Here is a 25,764-nt window from a genome sequence, read left to right as displayed (position 1 = left end):
CCCTCTGTGTAAAGAAGTTGCCTCGCACATCCCCTCTAAACTTTGCCCCTCGCACCTTAAACCTATGCCCCCTAGTAACTGACTCTTACACCCTCGGAAAAATCTTCTGACTATCCACTCTGTCCATGCCGCTCATAACTTTGAAAACCTCTATCATGTCGCTCCTCCACCTCCGTCGTTGCAGTGAAAACAATCGGAGTTTATCCAACCTCTCCTCATAGCTAATGCCCTCCAGACCAGGCAACATCCTGGTAAACCTCTTCTGTACCCTCTCCAAAGCCTCCACGTCCTTCTGGTAGTGTGGCGACCAGAATTGCACGCAATATTCTATAGAACAAAAAAAGCATGGAAAAGATTGTGTTGCCCATCAAGCTCAACCCTCCAGATATGATGGAACTATGTATATCATCAGCCCCTTCTTACCCAAGGGAAAAAACTTTGGAACAGTACAATCTGAGGCCCCCTCCCCTCACCTTTCAAGACAGTCAAGCAAGATCTAGAAGGTTGGAGTAATTCATGAGAGTACCTATTCACTACCTTTTTATAACTTCATAGGTCTTCCTTTCTCAGGAGCTTTTCCAGCTCCCTCTGGAAACCCTGTGGGGATACACATGGTTTAATAATCTGTTCCAGAGGGCAATGCTGAAAAGAAATATTTCCTCGCATCTAGCAACACTTTGCTTATGTATGTAATGTCCCATAGTGCCCCTATTCCTATCCTTCTTAAATTATTTATGGTTTATTGTCTTCCTTTTGAAATCTTCAATTATGTCCACACTACACCTTCGTCCCTCAGACGAAAAAGCTCCTATACTTTGAGCCTGTCCTTTAAATCTGTTCGCGCTGTGTTCCGAACAATACAGCAAAATACTTAAACTGCCTGATTTGTAATGTTGCTGATTGATCCAAACTAACAACATGGAATCCAGTTGGCATGTGGTATCAAGAATGCTGCATACAGGCGGAGGTGGTGGCGTGGTGGTATTGTCACTGGACTACTAACCCAGAGACCCTGGGTATTGCTCTGGGGACATGGGTTCAAATCCCACCACAGCAGAAGGTGGAATTTGAATTCCATTACTAAATCTGGAATTAAAAAGCTAGTCTAATGGTAATGGTAGAGTGGGGGATATGCCGGGCCATGAGGGTACAGATTGTGGTTGAGTACAGTTCTGCTGCTGCTGATGGCCCACAGCGCCTCATGGATGCCCAGTTTTGCATTGCCAGATCTGTTCGAAATCTAGTGGAATTGTCACTGGACTACTAACCCAGAGACCCAGGGTATTGCTCTGGGGCCATGGGTTCAAATCTCACCACAACCATTGTCGATTGTTGTAAAAATCCATCTGATTCACTAATGTCCTTTGAGGAAGGAAATCTGCTGTCCTTACCTGGTCTGACCTACATGTGACTCCAGACCCAAAGCAATATGGTTGACTCTTACATGCCCTCTGAAATGGCCTAGCAAGCCACTCAGTTGTACCCAACTGCTACGAAGTCAATAAAAAGGAATGAAACCGGACGGACCACCCGGCATCGACCTAGGCACCTGAAATGACAATGGCAAACCCAGCCCTGTCGACCCTGCAAAGTCCTCCTTACTAACATCTGGGGGCTTGTGCCAAAGTTGGGAGAGCTGTCCCACAGACTAGTCAAGCAACAGCCTGGCATAGTCATACTCACGGAATCAGACCTGACAGACAATGTCCCAGACACTGCCATCACCATCCCCGGGTATGTCCTGTCCCAGCGGCAGGACAGGCCCACCAGAGGTGGCGGGACAGTGGTAGACAGTAGGGAGGGAGTTGCCCTGGGAGCCCTCAACATCGATTCTGGACCCCATGAAGTCTCGGCATCAGATCAAACATGGACAAGGAAATCTCCTGCTGATTACCACCTACTGCCCTCCCTCAGCTGATGAGCCAGTGCTCTTCCAGGTTGAACAGCACTTTGAGGAAGCACTGAAGGTGGCGAGGGTCAGAATGTACTCTGGTTGGGGGACTTCAATGTCCATCACCAAGAGTGGCTCGGTAGCACCACTGCTGACTGAGCTGGCCAAGTCCTAAAGGACATATCTGCTGGACTGGGTCTGCGGCAGGTGGTGAGGGAACCAACAATAGGGGAAAACATACTTGAACTCGTCCTCACCAATCTGCCTGCTGCAGAAGCATCTGTCCATGACAGAATTTGTAGGAGTGACCACCGCACAGTCCTTGTGGAGACGAAGTCCCGCCTTCATAGTGAGGATACCCTCCATCGTGTTGTGTGGCACTACGACTGTGCTAAATGGGATAGATTTCGAACAGATCTAGCAATGCCAAACTGGGCATCCATGAGGCGCTGTGGGCCATCAGCAGTAGGAGAATTGTACTCAACCACAATCTGTAACTTCATGACCCGGCATATCCCCCACTCTACCATTACCATCAAGCCAGGAAACCAACCCTGGTTCAATGAAGAGTGCAGGAGGGCATGCCAGGAGCAGCAAGGCCATACCTCAAAATGAGGTGTCAACCTGGTGAGGCTACAACACAGGACTATCTGCGTGCCAAACTGCGTAAGCAGCATGCAACAGACAGAGCGAAGCGATCCCATAACCAATGGATCAGATCTAAGCTCTGCAGTCCTGCCACATCCAGCCGTGAATGGTGTTGGACAATTAAACAACGAATTGGAGGAGGTGGCTCCACAAATATCCCCAACCTCAATGATGGGGGAGCCCAGTACATCAGTGCGAAATATAATCTTCAGCCAGAAGTGCCGAGTTGATGGTCCATCTCGGCCTCCTCCTGAAGTCCCCAACGTCACAGATGCCAGACTTCAGCCAATTTGATTCACTCAGAGTGATATCAAGAAACGACTGATGGCACTGGATACTGCAAAGGCTATGGGCCCTGACAATATTCCGGCAATAGTACTGAAGACCTGTGCTCGAGAACTTGCCGCGCCCCTAGCCAAGCTGTTCCAGTACAGCTACAACACTGGCATCTACCCTGCAATGTGAAAAATTGCCCAGGTATGTCCTGTACACAAAAAGCAGAACAAGTCCAACCCGGCCAATTACTGCCCCATCACCCTACTCTCAATCATCAGTAAAGTGATGGAAGGTGTCATCGGTAGCGCTATCAAGCGGCACTTGCTTAGCAATAACCTGCTCAGTGACGCTCAGTTTGGGTTCTGCCAGGGCCACTCGGCTCCTGACCTCATTACAACCTTGGTTCAAACATGGACAAAAGAGCTGGACTCAAGAAGTGAGGTGAGAGTGACTGCCTTTGACATCAAGGCAGCATTCGACCAAGTATGGCATCAAGGAGCCCTAGCAAAACTAAGGTCATTGGGAATTGTGGAAAACCCTCTGCTGGCTGGAGTCATACCTAGCACAAAGGAAGGTGGTTGTGGTTGTTGGAGGTCAATCATCTGAGCTCCAGGACATCACTGCAGGATATCCTCATTGTAGCGGCCTAGGCCCAACCATCTTCAGCTGCTTCATCAATGACCTTCCTTCAATCATAAGGTCAGAAGTGGGGATGTTCACTGATGATTGCACCATTCGTGACTCCTCAGATACTGAAGCAGCCCGTATAGAAATGCAGCAAGACCTGGACAATATCCAGGCTTGGGCAGATAAGTGGCAAGTAACATTCTCGCCACACAAGTGCCAGGCAAGGATCATCTCCAACAAGAGGGAATCTAACCATCTCCCCTTGACATTCAATGGCATTACCATCGCTGAATCCCCCACTATCAACATCCTAGGGGCTACCATTGACCAGAAACTGAACTGGAGTAGCCATATAAATACCGTGGCTACAAGAGCAGGTCAGAGGCTAGGAATCCTGCGGCGAGTAGCTAACTTTCTGACTCTCCAAAGCCTGTCCACCATCTACAAGGCACAAGTCAGGAGTGTGATGGAATACTCTCCACTTGCCTGAATGGGTGCAGCTCCAACAACACTCAAGAAGCTCGACATCATCCAGGACAAAGCAGCCCGCTTGATTGGCACCCCATCTACAAACATTCACTCCTTCCACCTCCAACGCACAGTGGCAGCAGTGTGTACCATCTACAAGATGCACTGCAGCAATGCACCAAGGTTCCTTTGACAGCACCTTTTATACCCGCGACCTCTACCAACTAGAAGGACTAGGGCAGCAAATGCATGGGAACGCCACCACCTGCAAGTTCCCCTCCAAGTCACACACCATCCTGACTTGGAACTATATCGCCATTCCTTCACTGTTGCTGGGTCAAAATCCTGGAACTCCCTTTCTAACAGCACTGTGGGTGTACCTACCCCGCATGGACTGCAGTGGTTCAAGAAGGCAGCTCACCACCACCTTCTCAAGGGCAATTAGGGATGGGCAATAAATGCTGGCCTGGCCAGTGTTGCCCACATCCCATGAATGAATAAACAAAAAAAGCCATGGCCCAAGAAAATTGCAACAAAAATGGCCATATTCCATTTTGTACCCCAAAATAATGGAATAAAGCCTTGCGTGTTCTGAGGAAAAGTAACAAGTTGGGAGTGCATTGAAGTTCCAGCTGAATTCCCAACTTGAATTATTTTTTCTAAATTAATGGTTTGAGGAAAACAAACTAAAAGTAGAGTAGCAACCAGACCACAAGAAGTATGAGTGAACAGCTGATAGTCGAAACATAACTGTGAGTGGAAAGAGAAAGTTATGAACTAAAATATCAAGAGACTGGCAAAGAATGAGCTCAGAGAAGAAAAGTCTGAGGCAGAGGTAGTAATATGGGCAAGAACATGTTCTGTTCTGATCACATGCTGATCACCACTCCCCAGCAGTCCAATCCATATTAATCTGTGATCAATGCCACAGGAGATCAAAAAATATTATTTTGAAGCCCTATGAGAAATATTTTTGAAATTATTTCTCCTATTGTTTACAGTAGCAAAATCCAAGATCATTTTGGTGAGCTGGCACTGGGATGAATTCGGTGTTATTGGCAGAGGCCTGCAGTCAGACTACTTGACATTATTCTTGACTATTGCAGGATCTTCACTGCATGTTTGGGAGACTGGGGCGGGTGGAGAAATGTTTTCTATTGCTAATGACATTCGGTGGCTGATTTAGAATCAAAACAGAGCACGATCATGTTGAACTGATATGTATGAAAAATGAAATATCCTCAGTTAACAACCATCTCCCCATATCTCTCCTTTTCCTCACCTATTTCCTAGGAATCTTCCTAGAGTAGCATGGGTGAAGGTTGCCATCATTTGGATTACTGGATCATAGTCTTCAAGTTTTGAATCTCAGGGAACCTTGCTTTCCCACTATATAAATTTTAAATTCAAATTAACATTTACCAAGGCTCAAAGTGCAAGGTACTGCCAAGAATGAAAATGAGTGGTGAGATAAAGCAGGAAATCGTGATTCGGTGACTCCAAAGTGAGGTTTAGAAGGTTAGAAGATTGCAGGAGAAAAAGGAAATCTGAGGAGAGTAAGGAGCAGTTAAGAACTTATTCCTGTAAAGGTGCTGCAGCTACTTCACCTGGTTGAGTAGCAGACAGGGTGTAAATGCTATATTGTGAGGGAAGAGCTCTGTCTCTTTAAGATGTTGAGGTTTAATAATGAAGTGTCCATTCTTTACGAACAGTCCCATTTGACAAAACAGTCAGCTATTCAGGTAACTTTATAGTATAAAATTGTGGAACTCTCTGGAAGAAGGGAGAGTAGAAGTGTTTGTACAGTTCCAAAAAAGGAAGAGATAAATTGATAAAGACAATAGAGAAGATGTGGGCAGATGGTGGGAAAATGAGTATTCACTCACGTAACCCACGTGCTTGGGTAGTGCAACAGTTGAAAAACATTCCTTCTCCTCACCAATGCAGTTGAGTGTCCTATTCTCCGACTAGTTTTGAGATTGTTAACTTTCAGCCAAACTATTTGGAACACGTGCCCTTGGAATAACAGCACTTCTTCATTATTGCACAAAAATGCCAATTTGGATTGTGTTTTTAGGACTTGCTGTGAGATTGAACCAGGCAACCTTGTTAACAAAGGCAAGTACTGTCAACTGAACCAAGTTGACACTAAAGCGATAGTCTGAATTGAGGAATAAATGATAGGTTAGAAAACTTCTCTTTTATATCTCAGGAGATTGTGTTGCAACTGGGGTGAATCTTCAACATCCTATTGGGACTGTGCAATGTTTTTGTTTCAGGTGCATAGTTGGTCGTTTGGGTCTCTGACAGTTTTGAGCCTGGACTCCTCCATATTGCACTGCATTGTAGGACGTGCTTTTGCAGTTTTTTTTATTCTTTAAGGGTTGTGAGCATCGCTGGCAAAGTCAGCATTTGTTGCCCATGCCTAGTTGCCTGGCATGGAAGAAAAGCAAATACCATTTTTCAGAGAGTAAACAAGCTGTAAGAATCATTAGTTTGACTGTATAAAATTAATTCAACTTTCCATTTTTATTTTGCAGCTGCTTTTCTTGCTCAGTCAGTCTGTCTGGATGACACAACAGTGAAATTTGAGATTTGGGATACTGCTGGTCAGGAACGTTACCACAGTTTAGCACCAATGTATTACAGGGGGGCCCAAGCTGCCATAGTGGTCTTTGATATCACAAAACAGGTAACGGTAGTGAAATTTAACTCCTAATATTTCCTGTAAGGAGTAATGCTGTTTGAGTTTTAAAGTATATGACATGCTGTCAGAACTTCAGGTAGGGAATTTCATATCCACCAACAAGTTAACAGACAAACTGTTTCTATTTAAGTGTATGGTGGGTAAAAAGACCACATATAAAAGCTGAGATTTGGATTTGTCCTGTAGTGCTAGTCATCTGTGGTAGTTAATCAGAATGGGACCCTGAAAATTGGTAAGTACCATGGACTAGCTTTGTAGATTAAGAGTTGGGTTCACCATGAAACCTGCTGTCTGCCAAGTTAACCTTGGATTTTTAAGTTCAGTTTACATATCCATATAGTTTTGGAAGATTGGATGACCAAGTCAAAATGATCTGATGTGTTAAGTACCAAAATTTTATAGCACATAAATACTGTAGGTATCTTTATTGCTACATTGTTGGGAAAGTGAATGTCTCTTTGATTTGCTACTTTTGGATGGGCCACAGTTAGTGTCTTGAAAGTCAGGTGGTAAAGTTTGTTCCTCAGTGAACCATTGTGCTGCATATTAGCGCATTGAGCAAACATGCCACATGTATACGAACATACAAATTAGGAGCAGGAGTAGGCCTAAACCATAACCATACCACTTCATGGAATGCAGTATACCTTGCATTTTTCTGTTTAGGGCATTTTCCACCCAGTTTTCTCCCCCACCTGCCTCCCACTTCCCCCAAAGTCACTGACGTTCTGGCGTCTGTAGATATTCAGTACTTGACCCAAGTAGGCATTATTTATTTACTTAAATAGGTAGAGTTTTGGCACACTATTCAACTGTGGAGGGTGTTGCAGCCAGGCTACACCCTTTCCTTACCAAATATTACTTAAATAGTTTAATTACTTAAATAGCCATAAAGGCGGGGCTAAAGTGTGGCGAGTCGAAGAGACTTAGCAGTTGGCAGGAAAAAAGACAGAAGCGCAAGGGGAGAGCCAACTGTGTAACAGCCCCGACAAACAATTTTTTCTGCAGCACCTGTGGAAGAGTCTGTCACTCTAGAATTGGCCTTTATAGCCACTCCAGGCGCTGCTCCACAAACTACTGACCACCTCCAGGCGCTTACCCATTGTCTCTCGAGATAAGGAGGCCAAAGAGAAGAGTTTTTAGCATGGGTCACTGATCAAAAGGAAACTCTGACTAATTTAGTTTCATTTTCCCTTTCCAACTAAGATCACCTAATTCAACATAGATCCTGATCAAACTTGGACTTTCTTGGCCACTATGGATTAGTAACCATAGCTGCATTTAACACCAAGTCATAAGGAAATTTGGATGGGTAGTTTTTTTTCAATTGCAGGAAGTTGATTTATATTAGCTGGGGATCTGTGTTTATGTTGTGATTCTGACATCATTGGACTAAACAATAGAAATAAGGTGGTCTTGGGAGTTTTAGTGGCCTCAAAATATATACTGTGAACTCAAAAGAAGCTGGGGGTTACTGTCATAAATAGTTTATTTTTGGAAATGCTAATTTGTGTTATCTCTTTATGGAGGAGATCAAATAATGAAGATAGGTTTGGATCTGAGTAATTTTGTAGAGTCATAGAATAGTTACAGCACAGAAGGAGGCCATTCGGCCTGTCATGTCTGAGCCAGCTGTCTGCAGGAGCATCTCGCCTAGTCCCGCTCCCCTGTCTTTTCGCCGTATCCCTGCAAATATTTTCTCTTCAGATAATTGTCCAATTTTCTTTTGAAAACTACTATTGAATCTGCCTCCACCTCATCCTGGGAATTCACACTTTAGAGGGGGCTGTTGAAAATATTTATATATTTTGGAATGTTTAATTTTAAATATTTTTATTCGGTTGAATGTATATGGATTTGCTAACCAGTGCTTTGTTTTGTACATTTGAATGAAGTTTTCAAAATAAGGGAGGCAATTCACTGTAAATATTTTTTTATTAAATTGCATTTATTCATTTGCTTTTTGTTTTCTTTAGGAAACATTTGATAGAGCAAAAGCATGGGTAAAAGAGCTACAGCGACAAGCCAGTCCCAATATAGTGATAGCCTTGGCTGGTAACAAAGCTGATCTGGCAGATAAACGAATGGTGGAGTATGAGGTAATCATTAATAATTTATATTCGTACAGCGTCCCTTGCGTAAAATGTCTCAGATTCTTTATAGGGGAGGTGAGAACGTTCTGCTGGAGACATGAAAAGTTTTACAATAGTTGGGGAAGGCCAAAAAAAAAAGGTCACAAATCGGTTTTTAGGAGATCTTTTGTAGAAGGAGATAGAAGTAACAAGACAGTTGTTTTGGGGCAGAGTCCTGAAGAGCAGAGGTTTAGAGAGATACAGCACTGAAACAGGCCCTTCGGCCCACCGAGTCTGTGCCGACCATCAACCACCCATTTATACTAATCCTACACTAATCCCATATTCCTACCACATCCCCACCTGTCCCTATATTTCCCTACCACCTACCTATACTAGGGGCAATTTATAATGGCCAATTTACCTACCAACCTGCAAGTCTTTTGGCTTGTGGGAGGAAACCGGAGCACCCGGAGGAAACCCACGCAGACACAGGGAGAACTTGCAAACTCCACACAGGCAGTGCCCAGAATTGAACCCGGGTCGCTGGAGCTGTGAGGCGGCGGTGCTAACCACTGCGCCACTGTGCCGCTGTTGTGGCTGAAAGTTTGGCTACTGAATAGATCACGGTAGGGGATAATCAGTAATTCAGATTGGAGGAGCAGAAGGTATAGTATGAGATTTGCTGCTGATTTGTAGCGAGACCATGAAAAGATTTGAAGATCAGCACCTTGAAATTCAGTACTTGGAGAGCCAGTAGGGCTGAACATGGGTAATAGTTGGTGTGGGATTTTGTGTGAGAGGAAGCAAACTGCACCAATCTAGATGAAAGGTGGAGGATAGCAGGCTGACAAAGAGAACATTTGAGTTATCAATCCTGGTCAGCTATGTTTTTACCGTTAATATTTTTTAATAACTTTTTGCTGAAGAAGTGTGGGGCTGGTTAGAGTATCATGGAGTGCTTTACACATTTAAGTCTTCATTGAATACACAAATAATGTATTGTGATTATTATACTTCTATAGTTTTGGAAAAAATAAAATGACATGATAGAAATATATCTTCAAAACAGACAAATTTAATGTGAACTATTGACTCATTCTTGCAGTTTAGTAACATTCCATTTATTGCTGAAGATATAGTAATTTAGTTGCTTCAAACCACATGTAAAAGAGTAGCCTGGAGCCAAAGGTTTCCAGATGGCAGGAACTTGTGTCCTGGAGCTTTTCTTCAGTGAAGGATTAAAATCAGGAACTCAAAGGGAACACAGACCAGTTGCCCACTGCAAGTTATAGCTGAAAGCATTCTTGATTGCACTGAAGGAAGACTTCTACTTGATTCTTGTAATATAATTAAGGTAACACAGAGTTCTCTAGAAATCCGATGGAGAAGGACACCCTCAATACTAAACCATTAATGAAGTTAAAGTCAAAACGGAAAATGCTGGAAACACTCAGCAGGTCTGGCAGCTTCTGTGGAGAGAGAAACAGAGTTAACGTTTCAGGTCTGTGACCTTTTATCACAACTGAAAAAAGTTAGAAATATAATCGGTTTTGAGCAAGTGAAAGGGTGGAGAGTGGGAAGAACAACAAAAGGGAAGGTCTGCGATAGAGTGGATTGTTAGGGGCCTTGGACAGTGAGAAGCAAGGAGGTAAAAGGGCAGATGTTGCATCTCCTGCCCTTGCCTGGAAAGATGCCTTAGGATAGGGCAAGGGGTGTTTTGGGGGTGACTGAGGAGTGGGCCGTGGTGTTGTGGAGGGAACAGTCCCTTCCGAAAGCTGGAGGGGAGGGGAAGATGTGTTTGGTGTGGCATCATGCTGGAGGTAGTGGAAACGGCCGAGGATGATCCGTTGAATGTAGATGCTGGTGGGGTAGATGAAGTCAAGGGGAACCCTACTGTGGTTCAGGGAGGGAGAAGGGATAAGAACAGAAGTACGTGAAATAGAACGGACACGATTGAGGGCCCTGGGGGAATCCTGAGTTGAGGAAACAGGAAGGCACATTGGAAGCGCTAGTATGGAAGATTGCATTGTCCAAACAGATGCTATGGAGACCGAGCGATCGGGAGAATGGAATAGAGCCCTTACAGGAAGTGGGGTGTGAGGAAGTGTAGTCAAGGTAGCTGTGGGAGTCCATGGGTTTATAGTGAGTATTGTTTGAAAGCCCATTTGTGCAAATGGAGACAGAGAAGTCAAGGAAGGGAAGAGTTCCAGATGGATCATGTGAAGGTGAGAAAAGGATGGAAATTGGAAGCAAAAGTTGTTGAAAGTTTCTTGTTCAGGATGAAAACAAGAAGCGGCACCGATAGTCATCAGTGTATCAGTAAAAGAGGTCATGGAGGGGGCCTGAGTAGGACTGGGACAAGAAATGTTCCACATATCCTACAAAAAAGCAGGCATAGCTAGGACCCATGCCAGTACACATAGCAACATCTTTTATTTGGAGGAAGTGAATGGGGATGGGAGTAACACTATAAATAAAATTGCTGATTTTAAATTTATTCAAGACCCCCTTTGCTTAATATCTAAACCAATATATTTAGAAGAACCACAAGCCTGACTCCCAATTTTAAATTCTACTCTAATCGTAGCTCATTTTGCAAATTCTGCAGTACCACCCCATAAGAATAGCTGGACACTAAGAAAAATTCAAGGTAATCAAGCAGAGTCCTCTTCACAACTTACTTTCCTGCCTTTCTTTGTGTCATCAGAAAATTTAGCAACCATACCTTTGGTCCTTTCATCCAAGTCATTTATATAAATTGTAAAAAGTTGAGGCCCCAGCACTGATTCCCTGTGGCACATCACTCATTATATCTTGCCAACCAAAAAATGACCCATTTATGCCTACTTTGTTTCTTGTGAGCTAGTCAATCTTCTATCCATGCCAATATGTTACCTCCTACACAATGAGTCTTTATTTTCTGCAATAACCTTTGTGGCACCTTATCAAATGCCTTCTGGAAATCTAAGTACAGTACGTCTACAGGTTCCCCTTTACCCACAGCACATGTTACTTCTTCAAAGAACTCCATTAAACTGGTTAAAATTGATCTCTCCTTTCACAAAACCATGTTGACTCTGCCTGATTACCTTGAATTTTTCTAAGTACCCTGCTATAATGTCTTTAATAATAGGTTCTAACATTTCCCCTAAGACGGATGTTAAGCTAACTGGCCTGTAATTTCCTGCTTTCTGTCTCCCTCCCTTTTTGAAGAAAGGAGTTACATTCGCTATTTTCCAATTTGATGGAACCTTCCCTGAATCTAGAGAATTTTGGAAAATTAAAACCAACACATCAACTATCTCACTAGCCACTTCTTTTCGGATCCTAGGATGAAGTCCATCCGGAGCCGGGGACTTGTCATCCTGCAGCTCCAGCAGTTTGCTCAGTATCACTTCTCTGGTGATTGTAATTTTCTTGAGTACCTCCCTCCTTCCATTTTCTGATTTACAACTATATCTGGGATGTTTCTTGTATCCTTTATAGTGAAGACTGGTGCAAAATATCTGTTCAGTTCATCTGCTATCTCCTTATTTTCCCTTATTAATTCCCCAGACTCACTTTCTGTAGGACCAAATTCTGTAGGATTTGTTAACTCTTTTTGAAATATCTATAGAAACTCTTACTATCTGTTTTTATATTTCTAGCAAACTTTCTCTCGTATTCTAATTTTTCCCTCCTTATCAATCTTTTAGTCAATCTTTGCTGTTCTTTGTATTCTGTCCAGTTGTCTGACCCGCCACTCATATTTGCGCAATTATATGTTTTTTTCTTTAAGTTTGATACTATCTTTAACTTTTTTAGCTAACCACAGATAGTGGGTCCACCCCTTGGAATTTTTCTTTCTCATTGGAATGTATCTATTCTGTGTATTAAATGTCTGCCACTGCATCTCTAGTGACCTATCCCTTAACATAATTTGCCAGTTCCCTTAGCTAGCTCTTTTTTCATGCCCTCTTAATTGCCCTTATTTAAGTTTAAAATACTAGTCGGACCCATTCTTCTCTTCCTCAAACTGAATGCATGTAAAATGCGATCATATTATAATCGCTGCTACCTAGGGGTGCCTTCATTATGAGCTCATCAATTAATCCTATCTTGTTGCACAATACATAAGAACATAAGAAATAGGAGCAGGAGTAAGCTATTCAGCTGCTCAAGCCTGCCCCGCCATTCAATATGATCATGGCTGATCTGTCCCAGGCCTCAACTCCTCTTTCGGGCCTGCTCCGGCTAACCCTCCACTTCCTGAGATTTCAAAACTCTATCTACCTCCTCATTAAATACATTTTAGTGACCTAGCCTCCACATCTCTGAGGCAGAGAATTCCAGAGATTCACCACCCTCAGAAGAAATTCCTTTGCATCTCAGTTTTAAATGTGTGCCCTCTTATTCTGTAACTATGTCCCCTAGTTCGAGATTCCCCCACTAGTGGAAACATCATCTCAACATCTACCCTGTCAAGCCCCCTTAAGATCTTATATTTCTATAAGATCACCTCTCATTCTTCTAAACTCCAATGCATAAAGGCCTAACCTGTTTAGTCGTTCTTGATAAGGCAACCCCTTCATCCCAGGAATCAGCTTAGTGAACCTTTTCTGAACTGCCTCCAATGCTAGTATATCCTCCTTTAAATACGGTGACCAAAACTGTATGCAGTACTCCAGGTGTGGCCTCACCAATTTATTTTTAAACTCTAACCCCCTCGCAATAAAGGCCAAAATTCCATTTGCCTTCCTAATTACTTGCTGCACCTGCATGCTAATCTTTTGTGTTTCATGCACAAGAACACCCAGATCCCTCTGTACTGCAGTATTTTGTAGTCTTTCTCCATCTAAATAATAATCTGCCTTTTTATTCTTCTTACCAAAGTGGATTACCTCACACTTTCCCGCAATGAGCACCATCTGCCACGTTTTTGCCCACTCACTTAACCTCTCTATATCCCTTTGCAGATCCTTTGCGTCCTCATCACAACATGCCTTCCCACCTATTTTTTGTATCATCAGCAAATTTGGATACACTACTCTGTGTCCCTTCCTTTAAGTCATTAATATAGATAATAAATAGTTGAAGCCCTAGGACCGATCCTTGTGGCACCCCACTAGTTACGACTTTCCAACCTGAAAAAGACCCTTTTATCCCGACTCTCTGCCTTCTGTGTGTTAGCCAGTCCTCAGTCCATGCCAACACATTAACCCCAATACCCTGAGCTCTTATTTTGTGCAATAACCTTTTATGTGACACCTTATCAAACGCCTTCTGAAAATCCAAATACACTACATCTACTGGTTCCCCTTTATCCACTCTGCTTGTTATATCCTCAAAGAACTCTAACAAATTTGTCAAACATGATTTCCCTTTCATAAAACCATGTTGACTCTGTTTGATTGCATTATGTTTTTCTAAATGTCCTGCTATTCCTTAATAATGGACTGTAGCATTTTCCCAATGATAAAATAACTGGTCTGTAGTTTTCTGCTTTCTGTCTCCCTCCTTTCTTGAATAGGGGTGTCACATTAGCGGTTTTCCAATCCGCTGGTACCCTACCGGAATCCAGTGAGTTTTGGTATGTTATGACCAATGTCTCCACTATCTCTGCAGCCACTTCTTTTAAAACCCTTGGATGCAAAAAAACTGGGTTCCGAAGAAGGGTCACTGACCCGAAACGTTAACTCTGCTTCGCTTTTCACAGATGCTGCCAGACCTGCTGAGTGGTTCCAGCATTTCTTGTTTTTATTATATATTATATTGTACTTATTTATTTCCATTTCTGTTCTTGTTCTGTTCCAAGATTGTTCTGTGGCCTTTATTTCATTGTGTAATCTATTCAAGCTACGGCCTCTACTTGCACTGTTACGTCTGTCAGGACTACTACTGTAAGATTGCCCTCTTGCACTATCAGAGGGTCTTTCTCCACTTTGTGACACGAGTCACTTCCATCCCCCGATCAGTACTTGCACTATCCTTTCTTACTCTCCACTTTTTCACCCCATTCTGTTGGTCCATGGACCTTGCTTCACCTTGAACATTCAACCAATATGTAAACTTGTCAGTAGCCTTTCTTTCATATCCCACAATTGTTGCACCCCTCCATTTACTAGACTCCTTTGGAATATAACACCTGATTACCCACCCTGGAAAATTGGCCTGTGAATGTGATAGCTCTGTCCAGTGTCACAATTACTCAACAATACCACTATCCAGCCCTTGATCTACCATATTCTGTTCCTCAAGACCTTCTTCACAAAACACGAGCACTTGAGGTACAAGGTTGCCTCATTTACTTCTATCAGTTCCTCAGAGGCCGAGATTTTGTAATTAATTTCAGTTAGTCATGAGAAATGAACCTTAACAGTTTGATTGCCTTGCTTGATAAGTACTGTCTTACAATCATGATCTATTACCTTACCAGGGTCTATCCATTCTCTATGACTATCTCTTTTTATAATACAGAAAATCTTCTGGATTAAATTCTGTCTCGGTTGGTCTTGTAGGATGCCTCGGAGCTCTCCGAATTTTCTTCGAGAACTCAGCCTTGATGAAAGCCCATCTCCCTGCATGTCTTTTTTCTTTTTTCTTTTGGGCCTCCTTATCTCGAGAGACAATGGATACGCGCCTGGAGGTGGTCAGTGGTTTGTGAAGCAGCGCCTGGAGTGGCTATAAAGGCCAATTCTGGAGTGACAGGCTCTTCCACAGGTGCTGCAGAGAAATTTGTTTGTTGGGGCTGTTGCACAGTTGGCTCTCCCCTTGCGCCTCTGTCTTTTTTCCTGCCAACTACTAAGTCTCTTCGACTCGCCACAATTTAGCCCTGTCTTTATGGCTGCCAGCCAGCTCTGGCGAATGCTGGCAACTGACTCCCACGACTTGTGATCAATGTCACACGATTTCATGTCGCGTTTGCAGACGTCTTTATAACGGAGACATGGACGGCCGGTGGGTCTGATACCAGTGGCGAGCTCGCTGTACAATGTGTCTTTGGGGATCCTGCCATCTTCCATGCGGCTCACATGTAAAGCATTCAAATATGCAGAAAAAGTTGAACCAATTGTAGTACCTTCGAGAGCAGGAGGACTGTCGCACAGCACAGAAAGCAATTTGGAATTTCACCCAAAGACGAATTGATGGGACTGTATCCTCCCAACCATCTGAAGTGTTTTGGATGGTTGTCAACTTGCAATCTGGTTGATCACCAGAAATAAATAAGTACGATCTGATAGCCATTACAGAGACATGGCTGCAGGATGACATAGATTGGGACCTGACTATTGAAGGGTACATGACATTTAGGAAGGACCGGAAGCTAGGAAAATTTTATGCAGCATTTCATTGATCACCACATGATTCCTTTCACAGATTCCATTGCTGAATGGACTTGTAGCTGTAGTATTCATGACCATGATGTTCATGTTCTCACACACATCTCTGAACTCATCATTGGCAATTTCCCTTTCATTATCAGTCAGGAAGTTTGCTGGTGCCCAAGTCTGGTCCCTATCCATTTCTCCATGATTTTGTCTACAATAACCATTTTGGCCTTACTAAGTCTTATTGTAAAAAGACTAAATCTGGTCACTAAGGCTACAAAATGTAGAATGAAATTATTTGTCTTTGTCCCATACCTTTGTATCTGTGGTCACTACCTTGTAGAAGTTATGTGCCAATGGAAGGCTTACAAAGGGATGTGGCGGCGTGTTCTGATACTTTTTATTTTGTAGATTCCACATGTCTCACTAATCTCGTCTGTTAGCCTTGTATACACTTCATCAACCACACCTGTATATTTTAGCAGGATTTTTAATCATTGACAAGTAGGGTGAGCAGATTTTCTGTGTAACTTAGACAATTTCACTTTTTTTTTTTCTGATTCTTCTTACCTGATGTTTACCAGTGTTGGACAAGTAATAATGACATTAGGTTTTGTTAAGGGTATACAATAGTATTGTCATGTAGGCCCCCACCTCCCAAGAATGAGGCACACATTATTTCGCCACATGAACATTAAAAATTAAAATTGCTGCTGGGAAGATAAGAGGGCCTATCATAAGGAATTGCCAGGTCCCTCACTGGAAAGACGTTTTTTGCATACTGGCAGACAGTGTTGGAACAAAGGAACCAGTCCCTGCTTCCCCAATACACAAGACCTGGTCAGACCAGTTTAGTCACATGACTAACTGGGGGTTGGAGTTTTTAAATTTGAACTTGCCACAGAGTTTTAAAACTCAAAGATGTTTGCTCATGGACTGAAAAGACCTCGCTCCTGTCTGCTCCCATCTGTTTCTCACGGAACTGAAGACCAATTGAAGACACATGAACCCCAGGAGAGAAAGGTCTGCTACAGTGAACAAGGTTTAAGAATAATACTGGGTCCCAACGAAAAGCAAGACTACCTGCAAAAAGACTACAGTGAGCTCAAAGCACAGTAACAAGAAACTCTTCTGATATTGCCTCAAACCCCTCTACTTTATTTTTTCTTCTCTTTTCTGTCTCTATTTGCATGTGTGATCATGTATGCATGCTAGCTTGGGGCATGGCGTGTATCCGCAAGTGTTAACCAAATTAGAGTTTAAGTTTTAATAAATTTTATTTTTTTCCTTTAAACCTAAGGAAGCCTGTTTATGCTCATTTCTTTGCCTTATAATTGGAAAGTGGTGAACAAGGATTCACCAAGGGGGAGTTCAAAACACAGTGTTTAAAACATAAACCCTGTTACAGTAAGATGAGGTGAAGGCTAAAAGGGGCCCCTAGACACCTTTCTCATTTGGTTGTAACAGTATCCTGAGTGGGCAAACTGCTGATCCACTGAGGTTCCAAATATAATTGCCTTATCATGCTCCATGTCAAGTTTCATTTGTGTCTTTTTCATCAAAGGTTTGCCAAACAGCATACATCATCAGTACTTATAAAATGGCTTACCTGAGCTATTTTGCATAGAATTACAACTCTGTTTAGTGACCTGATTATGTTGCCATCACCAAACTTAAAGCAATTATTATTTTTATATTACTTAACCTTGCGTCAATCCTCACTACTTAAGGAATCATGGTAGCATTTTAACTAACTTGTTTCACATTCTGTTGAAGTGCAAGCACTATCTAGCATTGCATAGTTCAAGGAGTCTGCAACGAACACATTCATCACAGGAGTAAAACACCTTGTGACCAGTATAATTTGTTCCGATTCATCATTTTCATCCTCTTGCTCAGAATTCTCTTCGTGTATCATTTCAAGTATCCTGCTTCTCTGCATGATGATACTTCTTGTCCAACCTGAAACATCTGTTAACTGTTGTGCATTCCCGAGATTCATTTGTCTATTATTGCTGTTCCAGTTATGTCTTCAGTAATAGCCAGATCTTCTATAGGTGCTTTCGTCCTCATTCTGCCTATCTTTAACTATTCCATTCTATTGACGTCTGTGTCCAGTATCTGGACCATTTTGAAATCTGACAATTATTGAGTCCTCTATTTGTGTCATCGTGAAATCTCCTACTTGTTCCACAAAGGCTGAAAGAAATTACTGTTTCCTTAGGAATTCTTTCAAGGGAGCAGATCTCCAATCCAACAGGGTCCCCTTTCTGGGTTAGAACCAGGAACGTGTCTATGTGAGGCATTTGAGCACAATCCAGCAATTTGAATGCTGGTACTGATCCAGAGATCCCCAAGTTTAACTTTATCAATCTTTAATTCAATCTGTTAAAGTCCATGATATATTCCTCCATGGAATGACCATCTGTTTTCCAAAATCTATCAAAGTCTAACCATGCCTCATCGGCATTTAACCGATTTAACATCGTTGTCAGTTTCATCCAAGAACTCTGTTGAATGTCCAAAGTTTTATCACTATCCAACTGACAGGCATCAAGCTCAACAAATTACTTCTGATTTTACTTCTTGTAGGAAGCGATAATGCCAAGGCCATACCTTGTATCCTGTTTGGTAGGGATGTTAACCCACATCCACATATCAACTTCATTCTTCTACTGGTCATATGTTCGAACTCTGAGAATATACCCTTGCCATTTTCCACAAAGGCCGCCGCTAGAAGTATAGTTTTCTGTATGATTTTTGTTTTTCTTGATTCCCAAGCTTTACCTTTCGGCTCCATTCTCTACTGCCATGTTCTAATCCAAAAGCCAGTTGGCGAAGTCTAGAACAATTGATCTTTACACACTTTTATGTTTATTTACAGAGTTGCACGTTGCTAGGGTAGGAGTTGTACGCTTGTAATGAGTTAATTTGTGGCTTTATAGGGGCTCAAGTGAATCCCCAGTTAATGCCCACCACCTGTATACAATAAAACACGATTAATACACTGTTGACATTAAATATGTATTTTTTTTTTCAGGAAGCACAAGCATATGCAGAAGACTGTGGGCTGCTCTTCATGGAAACATCAGCTAAGACAGCTATGAATGTCAATGATATATTTCTCGCAATAGGTACAGTGGTTTGGATTGTACTGTTTTCATTGATTTAGATCTGGATTAAGAATGTGTGAAATCTAAATGCAAGTTGGTTAGCATAAAACATTATACACCTTAGACTGTGGAGCACGCTAAGAATGCAGTTCCTCGCATTGCAGGTACTATGTGGGATCCATTATATATGAATTCTAATGCTGTATAGTTTATCAACTATAACAAAAACAAAGCACTCTTACAAATGCGCAGTTTTATTTCAGATTTCCAATATGTGCAGTACTTTGATTTTTTTCTACAGTTTTATAAGTTTTTAAAGATTCCGAAAGTGATAAACTCTATATGTTTCTGAAGTTGGAGTCAGGGCTGTTTACAGCAGTGAGGGTGGCTATTCAGGTATTATGTCCAAAACTAATCCCACTGCCACGTGCTTTCTCCCAGGTTTTTTAAAATCTTGCTCTGCTTCAGATATTTGTTACATTTTCCCTTAAGAGAAGCAATGATCCCTGCCTCAACCACTCCCTGTGACAAAATATTCTAGGCTCCTCTGGAGAAAATTTTTTTCCTAAAATCTCCCCTAACTCTCAGTAACAATTTTAAATTAATTATGCCTTGTCAGCCAGAGGCAACACTTTGTCTTCCTACTTACTCTATTAAAACTCTTCATAATTGCTTAAAAAGTGCTCTATCAAATCTCTTCTTGGCCTTCTCTGTTATAGTGGAAATAGTCCCAGTACGACTGAGGCGGGAGGAGTGCACTGTTAATTCAGTCCCATTTCTCCACAGGTCACAGCATATCAATAAATTTTCCTACCTACTGAGAAACAGCCAATTACATGCTCTATTTATCCCCTAGAATAAAGCACACCAACCAGGTTTCTTTAATCAACAACAAAATTAACTATTTATCGGAGAAATAAGTCTTGACCAATAGTGAGATAAATATATATATATATATAAAACTCCTTATTCCCTCATGCGCGCGCACACATACATTAAAAAAAAACCTGGATAACCGGGAAAAGGATTTTAGTTTATAGGAATAGAAGGAATAATAAAATAGCTTAGTTTGTCACGTTCTGGCAGGAATTTCTTCAGTTTGGTGAGGTGTCAAATAGTCTGATGCCACTCTAAGTCTCTCCAGGCGAGTTTGGTGAACAGTGTGATGGATAGGCGTTCAAGGCCGCAAGCTTCCCATCAGTCTTTCAACAGGGTTGTAGCAACGGGTGGTCTTAAGTTTTACAGCAGCACTATAGCAGTAGAGTTAACGTTTCGGGTCAGTGACCCTTCTTCGGAACGTTCCAAAGAAGGGTCACTGACCCGAAACGTTAACTCTGCGTTTCTTTCCGCAGATGCTGCCAGACCTGCTGAGTGGTTCCAGCATTTCTTGTTTTTATTTCAGATTTACAGCATCCGCAGTATTTTGCTTTTATTTTACTATAGCAGTAGACAATTTCTTCAGATTTCAGGATTTCTTAAAACACAGGAGTTAAAAGGAACCACACTTGATGTCGGGATTCTTCAAAGACAGGAGGCAATAGGAATCTGCCTTTGAAATACAGGGTTTCTTTTCCAGAGATGCAGGATTCCTTTACAGAGAGAGGTAACACTTTTTCTCTGTCTTCTTCTTTGATCTTCAGGCAAGTCAAAAATCAAATTTCAAATGCCTGCTAACTTTGTCCAACGTGAAAGCAAAACCTTTCTGAACAGGTCACATGTCCAGACATAGTCTTCCTCGTATTTCAAAGAGTTGCTCTAAGGAGGTCAAACCCCTTGCTGATTTCCTTGAAATTGCCTGCTTTCCTGTCCTTGTATACAAAGTCAGCTTCCTTTCAAAACATCCAAAAATTTCAGCTCTTTGCAGGTGTCAATGTCCACTGAAAAATCCTTTTTCAGTTTTTTAAACATGCAGCTTTCTAAGTTTTTAATGCAAAAATAAAAACCTTGTAAAACTAGTGAATCTGCAAATATAATCTTTCTATAATGAGGTGCTGAAAACTGCACACAGCCCTCTGCTTGCAGCCTCACCAATATTTTGTATATATTCTTCATTACTATTTTACTTATGTACTCTCTATCTTTATTTCTGAAGCATAACATTCTACTGGCCATTTTTCTGGCTTTATTTACTTGCGCTTGTTCTTTCAGAGAATTATGTCTTTGAATATCCAAGTCTAGGTCTCTCTGTTCATCCGCACCCTTCAACATCTTTCCATTAGATGTGTTTTCTATTTTTTTTTTTCCCCAAAACATATTATCTCTCTCTTAACTGCAGTGAGCTACATCCGCCTCCTGCCTGCCCATTCTTCTAACCTGCCTGTCTGTCCCTGAAGTCTGTTTCAATCCTCTTCACTGTTTGTGGACACTTCCACATTTGTGTCAGCAAATTACAAGATTGTGTTTCCTACACCAAGTTCAAATCATCGATATGTAACCCGAAAATACTAGTGATACTAGCGGTTTTGGAATGCCCTTATACCGTAATTCTTTGCTTCCTGTCCACCAGTCAAGTTTCTGTTTGTGTTGCTTCATTTCCTCTTGTGCCATATAAATTTTATTTTCTATCATGGTTATTCTACAGACTTTTTTTTTAATTGTCTTTGGACAAAATCCTCCGGTTAGTCCCTTAGCATCCTGAGTGCAAGTGTTTTCAAGTGCTGTTGACCAGGCCTGCAACCACTGCCGCAAAGTTGGCAATGCTATAAATGATACTGTATTTTTCGTGGAAGATGTGTATATTGTCATCCTCTCCCTTCAAACCTCCCACACACAATCCTTGGACAGATTTAATTTCTATGGGTGGGCAAACTAGGTGGCTATGATCACACTTGTGTACATAGAAAAGGCAAAATAGAGAATGTTGAATCCTGCCTAACACTTCAAACCAGAATCACATTTTACTTGGGTTAATCAGATTCTACTTTGTGTGATTACACCCTCATGTTATTTCATTCATAGTTATCACAGTGTAGCTCCTTGTGAGATTTTACAGTAGCTGGCAACGTAAGTTGGGGTAGGGGAACTGTTCTATGTTTTATTTGAATTGAAGTTTACAAACCAGATTGACTCTTTGAAGATTGCAGTGGTATTTGTATATTGTTTTTACAAAATCATCAGAAAATTTGTGGGTCAGAATGACATTGTAGTTTAGAACAGTGTCCTTTCAACTCCGATCTATGTTTAAATTCAGTGCAAATTACTGTAAGTATCCATCTCTCTCATTTCTAGCTGTATGGGTCCTATATCAAGTGAATTTGGACAGTCTGAATTTAATTCCAAAACATAGCATTATAGCATAGAGAAGGGCTTTGTACACTGTTTCAGGTGATGAATCATTTGAGATTGTTTGCTGACATTGAGTGATAAAAGTAGAATTCCTCTGCAATGCTATTCCTTCATTAGTGCACAGTGTTTCAGTAAAAAAAAAAGTGGTTTTAAAAGGAGATAATGGTTCTCTAAATTAGTTAAACTTTAACACACAAAATCCTGTTTTTTGCTATCAGAAGGATGGTGATGTTGTCATAATATTGCTGGACTAGAAATCCAGAGGTCCTGACTAATGTTCTGGGGACACAAGTTTAAATCCCACCATGGCAGCTGGTGGAATATATATTCAGCTAATTAATAAATCTGGAATTAAATGCTAAACTCGGTAATGGTGGCAATGAATTACTGGATTGTTGTAAAAACCCATCTGGTTTACTAATGTCCTTTTAGGGAAGGAAACCCGCTGTCTTTACCTGATTTGGGCTACATGTGACTGCAGGCCCATAGTGATGTAGTTGACTCTTAACTGCATTCTGAAATGGCCAAGCAAACCACTGAGTTGCATCAACCATTGAAAAAGAATACAATCAGACGGACCACTGGCATCGACCTAGACACCGGAAAGTACAACTGCACACCCTGTCCAGTCGGCCCTGCAAAGTCTTCCTTACTAACGTCTGGGGACTTGTGCCAAAATTGGGAAAGCTGTCCTACAGACTAGTCAAGTAACAGCCTGACACTGTCAGACCTACTGAATCTAAACTTAAAGTCCAATGTCACAGACTGCTCCATCATCATCCGAGGTGGTGGCACAGTGATATACAGTTAGGAGGGAGTTGCCTTGGGGCTCCTGAACATTGACTCCGGATCTCGTGAAGTCTCATGGCATCAGGTCAAACATGGGCAGGGAAACATCCTGCTGATTACCACCTGCTGCCCTCATTCAGCTGATGAATCAATACTCCTCCATGGTGAACACCACTTGGAAGAAGCACTGAGGGTAGCAAGGGTCCAGAATGTACTCTGGGTGGGGGACTTCAATCCCCATCAAGAGTGGCTCGATAGCAGCACTACTGACTGAGCTGGGATGAGTCTCGAGGGATATATCTGCCAGACTGGGCCTGTGGCAGGTGGTGAAGGAACCAGCAAGAGGGAAAAAACTATTTGACCTCGCCTTCACAAATCTACCTGTCCGAGACGCATTTGTGACAGTATTGGTAGGAGTGACCACTGCACAGTTCTTGTGAAGACAAAGTCCTGTCTTCACACTGAGGATATTATCCATTGTATTGTGTGACACTACCACCATGCTAAATGGGACAAACTCAGATCAGATCTAACAGCTCAAAACTGGGCATCATGAGTCGCTATGGACCATCAGCAGCAGCAGAATTGTACTCCACCACAATCTGCAAGCTCATAGCTCAGCATATCCCTCACTCTGCAATTACCATCAAGCCAGGGGATCAACCCTGGTTCAATGAAGAGTGCAGGAGAGCATGCTAGAAAAAGCACCAGGCAGACCTAAAAATGAGGTGCCAACCCAGTGAAGCTACAACACAGGACTACATGTGTGCTAAACAGTGGAAGCAACATGCGACAGCTAAGAAATCCTACAACTAACCGATCAGATCAAAGCTTTACAGTCCTAGTCATCTAGTCATGAATGGTGGTGGACAATTAAACAACTAATAGTTGAGGATCCACAAACATCCCCATCCTCAATGATGGCGGAGCTCGGCACATCAGTGCAAAAGACAAGGCTGATGCATTTGCACCCCAGATGTGCCGAGTCGATGATCCATCCTGGCCTTCTCCTGAGGTCCACAGCATCACAGATGCCAGCCTTTAGCCAATTGGATTCACTTCATCTGATATCCAGAAGCCGTTGGTGACATTGGATACAGCAAAGGATATCAGCCCTGACAACAACCTGGCAGTAGTACTGAAGACTTGTGCTTCAGAACTAGTTTCACTGCTAGCCAAACTGATTCAGTACAGTTACAGTACTGGCATCTACCTAACGATGTGGAAAATTGCCTAGGTATGTGCTGTGCAAAAAGAAAAGCAGGACCAATCCAATCCAACCGCCCCATCAGCCTAGTCTCGATCATCAAAGTGATGGAAGGTTTCGTCGACAGTGCTGTCAAGCGGCACTTACACCACAATAACCTGCTTACCAATGTAAAAGCAAACTACTGTGGATGCTGGAAGTCTGAAATAAAAACAAAGTGCTGGAAACACTCAGCAGGTCTAACAGTATTTGTGGTGGGAGAAACCGAGTTGACATTTCGAGTCTTGTATGAATCATCTTCAGAACTGAAGTTCCATCCTTGATATTTTGAATCCACACAGGATTACAGGTACAACATTCTTTGGACTGATCTCACCGCATCCTGAAAACCATATTCTGTGACACACGCCGCCACGTGCACACTTGAACTCTCTCTCCAGAAGCACTGGTTCATCCTATCGCAGAGCTGTCCAGCTCAGCAATTTCATTTCATCTTTCATCTTATCTGACACTTTAACAAAACCTTTTTCTCTCCATTTCATGTGTTGAGGAACACAAGCTCCAACAACTCTTCAGATCTTCCTTCCCCTTCACTTCCCTCTGATCCCATCCCTTCTTCTAAACTCACCCTTGCCATTGAACAACTTTTCCTTCAACTCTACTCACTTCCTCCAAATATGGGTACCCGTATGGGTCCTGGTCATCCCTGTCTTTTGTGGGGTATGTCGAATATTTCTTCCAATTCTACTTGGGCTCCTTTCCCCCAACACTTTCTGGTGCATTGATGACTGTATAGTGTCGTTTCCTGGTCTCTTCCAGAACTGGAAGACTTCATCAACTTTGCTTCCAATTTCCACCCTTTTCTCACCTTCACATGGTCCATCTCTGACACTTCCCTTCCCTTCCTCAACTTCTCTGTCTCCATTTCTGGGATAGGCTGTCTACTGATTTTCATTATAAGCCCATTGATTCCCACAGCTACCTCAATTACACTTCCTCACACTCTGCCTCCTGCAAGGACACCATTCCACTCTGCTATCTGTTCTGATGCAGCAACCTTCCACAACAACGCTCCTTATATGTCTTCCTTTTTCCTCAACTGAGGGCCATCTCCTCCCCCACACCCCCCCCCCCCCCCACCCCCCCCTTCACCCTGTCCCACTGTGGTTGACAGGGCCCTCGACCATGTCCAACTCATAACCCTGACTTTCCAGTTGCTTGCCATTTTATATCCCCACCTTTCTCTCTCATGGCATGCTGCAGTGTTCCAGTGAAGCTCAACGCAAGCCTGAGGAACAGCACCTCATCTTCCGATTAGGCACTTTAAAGCCTTCTGGACTCAACATTGAGTTCAAAAATTTCAGATAATGA

The 25,764-nt window shown here is 42.3% G+C and overlaps 1 protein-coding gene across 2 annotated transcripts in view; it reads left to right on the top strand.

Moving 5' to 3' along the window:
• rab5b (RAB5B, member RAS oncogene family) overlaps positions 1-25,764 on the top strand; it is an 82,782-nt gene that overhangs the window by 50,278 nt on the left and 6,740 nt on the right. For both annotated transcript variants that reach the window (XM_068035742.1, XM_068035743.1), the window contains exons 3-5: positions 6,451-6,602; positions 8,594-8,716; positions 19,040-19,133. In XM_068035742.1, the coding sequence (XP_067891843.1) occupies positions 6,451-6,602; positions 8,594-8,716; positions 19,040-19,133 (369 nt within the window). The remainder of the gene's footprint in view (positions 1-6,450; positions 6,603-8,593; positions 8,717-19,039; positions 19,134-25,764) is intronic.

The sequence above is a fragment of the Heterodontus francisci genome, chromosome 7, assembly GCF_036365525.1.
Source record: "Heterodontus francisci isolate sHetFra1 chromosome 7, sHetFra1.hap1, whole genome shotgun sequence".
Lineage (NCBI taxonomy): Eukaryota > Metazoa > Chordata > Chondrichthyes > Heterodontiformes > Heterodontidae > Heterodontus > Heterodontus francisci.
The sequence above is the reverse complement of the archived record's forward strand: the minus strand, read 5'-3'. Positions and strand labels throughout refer to the sequence as shown.